The 8718-nt window shown below is 36.5% G+C and overlaps 1 protein-coding gene and 1 pseudogene across 1 annotated transcript; both read left to right on the forward strand.

Annotated features, from left to right (window-relative positions):
* The first annotated feature begins 1456 nt into the window (after positions 1-1456).
* On the forward strand, positions 1457-3702 carry LOC146921852 (uncharacterized). The gene has a single exon (XM_085715109.1). It carries the CDS (start codon positions 1574-1576, stop codon positions 3554-3556), a length of 1983 nt encoding a protein of 660 aa, XP_085571235.1. The 5' UTR covers positions 1457-1573; the 3' UTR covers positions 3557-3702.
* Positions 3703-4924: 1222 nt separating this feature from the next.
* LOC146921853 (protein RMD5 homolog) lies at positions 4925-5730 on the forward strand (annotated as a pseudogene).
* The last annotated feature ends 2988 nt before the right edge of the window (positions 5731-8718 follow it).

An 8718-nucleotide genomic window follows, 5' to 3' on the forward strand; every position in this document is an offset into this window, starting at 1 on the left:
TTGCATAAGGCTGTGACACACATGTAAAATACGTTTTTGCCCCCTCGGCAGTTAACTGCCGAATTATGAAACCGGCTGCAGTTAACTACCAAGGAAAACTTCGGCAGTTAACTACCGAGGAAAGTTGAAAACTTCGGCAGTTAACTGCCGAGGAATCCTCAAACCCCCCCCCCCCCCCCCTTTTTTTTTTACAAAAACCATTAATTCTTTTTATTCTTTAAACTTAAATTTTCCTTAATTAAATTTAATTCTTTAATCGTTTTAAGGAATTAAACATAATTCTTTTCATGATTTCATTCATGTGATTTTGTTGCCATAAATGAAGAAATATGAATTTTGTTGGCATTAAATACACGATTATTTTATAAAGTTGTTGATTTCATTCATATGATTTTGTTGCCATAAATAAAAAAATATGAGATCATAGAATTACTACATATTCAATCACGTTTATTAATTAAAAAAAATGTTTTTTTTTTTGAAGAATAGAAAAGTGGTTTTATTTGTACAAAAAAAAGGTATTATTGATAGAATAATTACAAATATAATTATCTGAAAGAGAGATGAATAATATCTGAAATATTATAATTTGTGAACAACAAAAAAATATCTTAAATATTATAATTAATTACTAATAATTACAAATATAATTATTCTATCATTTGTAACGTTTTTTGTTGTTGCATTTTTTTTATTGAATTATCATTTTAGGTCCATTAACTACCGAATATTATTCATCTCTCATATTTCTTCATTTATGGCAACAAAATCACATGAATGAAATCATAAAAAAAATTGTGTTTAATTCCTTAAAAGGATTAAAGAATTAAATTTAATTAAGGAAAATTTAGGTTTAAAGAATAAAAAAAATTAATGGTTTTTGTAAAAAAAAAAAAAAAAAAGGGTTTGAGGATTCCTCGGCAGTTAACTGCCGAAGTTTTCAATTTTCCTCAGTAGTTAACTGCTGAAGTTTTCCTCGGTAGTTAACTGCAGCCGGTTTCATAATTCGACAGTTAACTGCCGAGGGGGCAAAAACGTATTTTACATGTGTGCCACAGTTTTATGCAATGTGTCAACAGCAATTTTCTTATTATATTCCTACTATAAATCACGTTCAAGTACGTCTTACTACGGGAAATACTTGTGTGACATTAATGTCACGGTGACATTAAATCTGGGCCACACATTGGGTGACATTAGATGTGTTGTGTGGCTCAGATGCAATGGCAATGACAATGTGTGGCCCAGATGCAATGGCACGGTGACATTAATGTCACCAAAGTGCCACCCGTCTTACTACATCCCTCCCTACTAAAGATCACGTTTGAAGAGAGGGGAAAAAATGCATAATGATATTGATAGTTTAGCCAGTAAAGCCAAACAAGGAACAATATTTTAACTTAGTGAGTAAGATTTGCGTGGTTAAACAACTTGGATCCCACGCATTGAGCAGTTAATAAATAGCACCCCGAATCAGCATCGATTATCGTGTCACATATCACAACCTTCTCTCTAACCTTTACCCTACCTACCTACGTGTCCAAATCTGTCCAAATTTCCTCTTTTTTTCACAATGGCCGCCGTCACTATCGTTGGCCCACCTGAGATCTACTCTCTCAATTCAAACCCTAACCCTACCACCGCCAACACCATCGCTCAAAACACTGAAACCACCGTCACCACCACCACAACTACTAACGATGTCTTCGTCGATCAAATGGTCGCCAACTTCAACTCTCTGGGAAGGAACCGAAACCCACCGATGGGATTGACAGAGAACATGTCACCGACATTTCTCTCCACCGGTAACCCTTGTCTCGATTTCTTCTTCCATGTTGTTCCTGATACTCCCTCTGAGACACTCGTCGAGAGGCTCAAACTAGCTTGGTCACACAACCCACTCACCACTCTCAAACTCGTCTGTAACCTCCGTGGTGTCCGCGGTACCGGCAAGTCTGATAAAGAAGGCTTCTACGCCGCTGCTCTATGGTTTCATGAAAATCACCCTAAAACCCTAGCTACCAATATTCCTTCCCTCGCTGACTTTGGTTACTTCAAAGATCTCCCTGAAATTCTATACCGTATTCTCGAAGGTTGTGGAATCCGTGAAATCCAGAAAGAAGAGTGGAATGAAAGGAAATCTGGATCCAAAAGTAAGCGCTTGCAACAATCAACCCCGTTTGCTCTAAGAAGAATAAATAAAAAACAACGACACAACCACAGGGAGCACAAAGGTGCGTGGAAAGTCACTGACAAAGACTCTTTGGTGACTGAAGAGGTGGCGGCAAGGGCTAAGGCTCAGAAACAAACCGCTCACGTTTTGAAGGAAGAGAAGAGGATTGCCTTGGCTAAGAAGCTTGTTGATCGTTACACTACTGACCCCAATTTTAAGTTCCTTCATGATTGTATCTCTGATCATTTTGCTGATTATTTGAAGAAGGATCTTGAGTTTTTGAAATCTGGGTCACCCACAAAAATCAGTCTTGCTGCTAAATGGTGCCCTTCTGTTGACTCATCCTTTGACAGATCAACGTTGTTATGTGAGAGCGTTGCCAAGAGGATCTTCCCTAGGGAGGAGTATGAAGGTGTGGAGGAGGCACATTATGCTTATAGGGTTCGTGATCGTTTGAGGAAAGATGTGTTGGTGCCGTTGAGGAAGGTGTTGGAGTTGCCTGAGGTGTTTATTGGTGCTAATCAATGGGGTTTGATTCCTTACAATAGGGTTGCTTCTGTGGCAATGAAGTTTTATAAGGAGAAGTTTTTGAAGCATGATAAGGAGAGGTTTGAGAAGTACTTGGAGGATGTGAAGGCAGGGAAGACTACTATTGCTGCTGGTGCTTTGCTTCCTCATGAGATTATAGAGTCTTTGGGTGATGGAGATGGTGGAGAAGTGGCTGAGTTGCAGTGGAAGAGAATCGTTGATGATTTGCTCAAGAAGGGAAAGATGAGGAATTGTCTTGCTGTGTGTGATGTGTCTGGGAGTATGGATGGGATCCCAATGGAGGTGTCTGTGGCATTGGGATTGTTGGTGTCTGAATTGAACGAGGAACCATGGAAAGGGAAGGTTATTACTTTCAGTGCAGAGCCTCAGCTTCATGTGATTGAGGGGGATGATCTGAAGTCCAAGACAGAGTTTGTGAGGAACATGGATTGGGGGATGAACACTGATTTCCAGAAGGTGTTTGATCGCATAATGGATGTGGCTGTCAATGGGAATCTCAATGAGGATCAGATGATTAAGAGGATCTTTGTCTTTAGTGACATGGAGTTTGATCAAGCGTCTGCAAACTCTTGGGAGACCGATTACCAAGCAATCACTAGGAAGTATAGCGAGAAAGGGTATGGTTCTGTTGTGCCTCAGATAGTTTTCTGGAATCTGAGAGACTCGAGGGCCACCCCAGTGCCGGCTACTCAGAAAGGAGTGGCGCTGGTGAGTGGTTTCTCTAAGAATCTGCTGACACTGTTCTTAGATAATGAAGGTGAAATAAGCCCTGAAGAAGCCATGGAAGCTGCCATTGCTGGCCCTGAGTATCAGAAACTAGTTGTGTTGGATTGATTTTCTTTTGTTATTTTTAGTTTTTTATTTAGTGCAACAACTTTAGCAATGACATAGCTCAATGTTCCTGTAACTTTGTATCTGTTGGAGTCACAAAATGAGTAAGAAATTTGGTATGGAATGAAAATGAGCAAAACTTACATACAGTTTCTTATACATGGTTCCTATAATACTAACCACCTCTGTTATTGTTTGGTTCCATGTTAATAACTCCCGTTAACTTTTGTTTCCCCCGCCCCCTGGTAGTCTTTTCTGCTTTCCCTGTATGGGTGAGTGAATTTATAGTCACCGGCAAACCATGGTGTTGGTGAGGCAGAGTAATCTCCAGCGTGATGGTTCTGGTAAGGAATAAAGGAGGCTTTGATCCTTCTGATAACCTTGCAGTCAAGGCATCAGAAGATCTTGTTCACGAGCGCTCCACATTTTCAACTTTTGATGAATTTGTAACAGATTTCACTTGTCTGGTAATTTCAAACTTGAATCTAATCAAGCAAATGTTAGATATAAGAAACTCTATCTCAACTTTTAGCATTATAGATTTTGTAAGTGCTGGCTATAAGATCACCGTTTAATGAAATGTTAAGTTGGGGCCAAGGCCAACACACATTCATGCTTTACTAAATCCATAACACATTTAATATTTGTGGGCTATAGAGTGGAATAATCTGTATATATGCTTCGTGTGTTTAACCCTATCCTATTTTTTCTTCTTATACTTTCAAGTGTTACATGCATATCAGATTGACCATAGCAATCAAATTAATTGAGTTTTGTTTGATAATTACTTTTAAATTACTGCCACAGTTGATAATGTATGTTGCTGATTGCTGGAAAATAGCCTAAGGAAAGTTGTAAATACAGCTCTAAAGACAAGGACAAACATAAATTGTGGTACAAGTCAATTGGTGCATTTGTTGGCTTATTATATTATGATGTGGTGGGTGCCATGTTCAATAACCATGTTAGTTAATTGCTTCTATATTTATTTTTCTTTGTCCAGGTAGTCTCAGTCTTAGAATATTGCAAATAACTCTAACTGTTTAATTTAAGTTCATTCACTAGTCACTGATTATGTGCTTGATTATAAATCTGTCCGGATTGAGCTGAACTGAAGGCTAGTTTACTTAAAATTGCTCCAGTCGGGGAAATGGAAAGTACACAAAGGACCTAAATGTAGCACTCAGCAACTATTGGAAGTACATTGAGAAATATTTCAACGCTGATACACCCAAAAGCTTAGAGAAACATCTACATTGATATACACACTTACAAATCATTGCCAACCATTTTTATCACCGGGACTATTATGAATTATGATGTAAGGGACCATTTTTTAAGTGCAGTTGGAGAGCCTGACTCTGCCGCAATATGAAATATCCATTTGTAGAAATGTATAAAATACTTCAAGCCATGCAGAACCAGAACCTGGAGGACCCATCCCTTGATTGAGCTGACATTGTGTTAAAACTTCACTCAATGCAATTTTAAAAAATACTTTCAAATGGATTTAGAGTTTAAGTACTTCAATATGCAAAAACCCACCCTTTCAAATGGATTTAGAGTTTAAGTACTTCAATATGCAAAAACTCACCCTCACCTCTCCTTTTGCTACCAGACATATTGCTAATATCCAGAAGCTTATGGCTTGTCTTCTGTGGACTGGAAAGTTTGACAAGTCATATAACAGAGTCAGATAAGTTGGACGAGGAACTTAAAAGATAGTTCTGCAATCTTTTGGGACAGTTATGCAACAGTCCATTGAGTGTGACTGTGGCAGCAGGGATCCTGTTTTTGCCAGCGCTCCTTAAATTTATGAATATCATGTCAGAAAAGCAGAAATGGCAGTCACGAACCTTTTAACAGTGGCAACAAAGAATTCCATTTGCATTTATTTTCTTTTGTCTTGTCTCGAAGGAGCAAGCAACTGAGGATAACCATCCAATGTTGATGTCCCGTGGCCATATCCTCTGTGATCAGTCTATTGTGAAAATGTCCATGAACAGCACAGAAGCGTTTGGTATTGATGCAGCACAGTGTATGCAACTATGTTTGTTATTTTCATGGATTTGTATTAAATTGCATCATCTGATTTACGTTTTAGTATGATGATTGCAATGGCCTATGGCTAGTTGTGATGTCTGTATCATATACTTGTAAATAAAAATTCTTTTTAATTCTATTTTGAATAATGTTTCATAGACTAGGCTTTAACCTATTCAGAATGTGAATTTATTACCTGAAAGTTGATTTAGAATTGCATTCTTTCATAGGCTGCAATTGAGAGTTTCTAATTGGTAATGAAATCAAGTAGCTGCTGCAATTGATACTGTTATCTAGGAAAACCAAGAAGGTATTATTGCATAATTCTTTTGCTATGCACCTAAACTATGACATATAAAGCTCAAATGGTAATCTTATTGTGAAGAACAAAGCTGATGCATGATCCAGATCTCTTCTTCCAAGAAGTGTTATTAACTGATTTCCTTGCTCCTATCCCAAGAAATATAAGCTATCATGCAAATTGAATCCCTATATGAAAAAGGAATACATTAAAATCAATAAAATTTTGTTGTGATGATAAAAAAAATAGCAAGTAAATATAATGTTAAATCTTTGAGAACATGAAAAATACATAATGACTTGGTTGAAAAACTGCAGATGGTGGGTGTCTCATCTCAAGGTCTAATTTTGTTGTGTCAGGACTAAGACTTCGACAGAATTCAATATCCTTCGGACTCCCTTGCCCTTGATGAGCATAAACTGAAAGATCAGTCTGCAAGTGCAAAAAGTTTAAAATATACTTCTGAATAGAGGAAACCCAAGTATGTTGAAATGTATTACAAAATACTCAATTTACAAGCACATAAATGTACACTTAGTCAATATAAAGTGACAAATCAAACCTGTGTTGTATTAAACCAATTATGTTTTGATCCCCTGTGAATATGGAACATTCTGCACACATAATAATCAACAAAGTTTATTACATAAAAGGCTTAAACAAAACAATATATGCTCAAACAGATTTATAGATAGATAAGTTAGTTGCATTGCATTTTTTATCTGAAATTGAAACCGTGGTTTTTTCATCGATTCTAACATCATTGGTTTGGGAATTTACATGATTCTTCATACTCTCATGAACTAGGAAAAAATCGCTTGTGTGTAGATGTCTTCTGTATTTCTCAACAACATGATATTTGTGTTCAATGAAGGCATTTTCTGTCTCATTTCGTAGTTCAACTCTATATGCTTACATCCACATGTCCTCTAAGAGCCTACCAAAGTTAGACTTCATATGAAACCTTAAACAATTATTGAAGCTCTCACTTCAACTGTATCATCGTAGCACCAGCTGAAATAGTGTAGCCCCAACTGAAAAAGTGTGTGCACAAGATGATAGAAGATGAGCTCCTAGTCACATCAGATAACTGATAGCAGATAAGATAGCATACTAAATTATTTTAATAATATCTTTAAGCTTAGACTCTTGTTTTTTAAACAAAATAAGACTATCTTTTAATATTTCAACTTAATTTGCATGATGATGTTTTATATTTTTTAGAGTGTAATTTATTTATTTTAACCACCAAATAAAAAAAAAAATATTACTAGTGTACCAAATCAAATATTAGAATGTACCACAATCTCAAATATCGAACCCACTATGTATACTTCACGTATCAAATTCATAAATAATTGTTTATTGTATACCCGTACCACGTACCAAAGCGAATTATAAATCAGATGACAATTGTGAATAGGAGCCATGAGCCCACAACCTTCTTATTCTGTTTTAGCTTGGATATAGCCTCTAGTCTTGAATAGGATACTCTGGCCTCAAACTATTGGCTTCAAAGTTCCAAATATTTAACTACTTTTAATGCAATATAAATCAGGGGTCAAACTGAGATATATTAGTCCCCTTGACTTAGATTTTGGTATCCAAGGTTCTTTTGGCAAAGGAAAAACTTTTTCATACTTTTACATGAGTACAAGAATTCCAATGAAGTAAAGGGGAATTCTTTGATACTATGTACATACGATAAATACTGAATGTGTACATAATACATCAACAAAAATATGAAATGAAACTAAATCTATAGTTAGAGAAACTATCGTCATTGTGATGTAGAAATTATTTAATTAAATTCTATTGATAAATCGACAAGAAACCATCAAGATGAATAAATTGATCCAAAAATCCCAAATATTAGGCACAATTGATAATGAAAAACTTAGAGAGCAGAGAAGAAGAACTCACAATGAAATCAAGTAAGAAACCAAAGGCAAATGCTAATATGAACATACATTCGGTTGAACAACAACGATCTATTGATGATAAAGCTTCTTCTTCTTGTTCTTCGTCTTCTTCTTGCTGTTGTTCCGGCTGCAGTTGTTGTTGTTGTTGTTGTTGTTGTTGTTGTTGCTGAAGATTTTCAAGAGGGGGAGAATTGGGTGGTGTATGTCGCATCCGAATAACAGGAGGGTTATAAGGTGCTCTTCGTTGTGGTGGAGAGTTCCTCTTCGATGATGATGATGCTTGTTGAATTTCCTGTGAAGGAGTGTCTGCTGATCTTTGTTGCGACGGAAGAGTCTTGCTTCAGAGAAGAATCTTGTGTTGATTCTTGTGGCTGTGGAGAGTGTGGTGGTGACTGTGATGATGAAGGAATGTTGGCCGATGATTGCAGAAGAGAGTCTTGTGGTGGTTGTGAGGAGTCGGCCTGTGGTGATCATTGCTGAGGAAGTTGTTCTTCAACCACTGCTTTTCCCTTTGGATCCATAGCGGTTTCTCACTCACAATCACACAGCAGCACTGATACAACTTAATGGTTTCTTGCGGAGAAAGTTAGAAAATATTCTGATGTTACTAACTGACTAACGGTTTTATTGATAGTTAGTTATTTAACCAGTTGCATAACCAACTAACGGTTCTCCTAACTAGCTGAGTAAAGGATTACTGAATTCAAATTTTGTTTCTGAAAGTCTTCATACGTAAAGGATTACTGAATTCAAATTTTGTTTCTGAAAGTCTTCATACAAATTTGATTATATACTTTTATATTATTTGGGTTTGCGAACATTGTATTTGAAGTAATATTTTGTGAAGCTAATTGAAGTCATCTTTTGATTCTAACAATTTATTAATCACTGATTTAACT

The sequence above is a fragment of the Medicago sativa genome, chromosome 5, assembly GCF_051527215.1.
Source record: "Medicago sativa cultivar Bolivia chromosome 5, Bolivia_mono, whole genome shotgun sequence".
Lineage (NCBI taxonomy): Eukaryota > Viridiplantae > Streptophyta > Magnoliopsida > Fabales > Fabaceae > Medicago > Medicago sativa.

What these genes read in the sequence shown, in the direction of transcription:
- LOC146921852 (XM_085715109.1), top strand. Translation starts at nt 1,574, where the DNA reads ATGGCCGCCGTCACTATCGTTGGCCCACCTGAGATCTACTCTCTCAAT.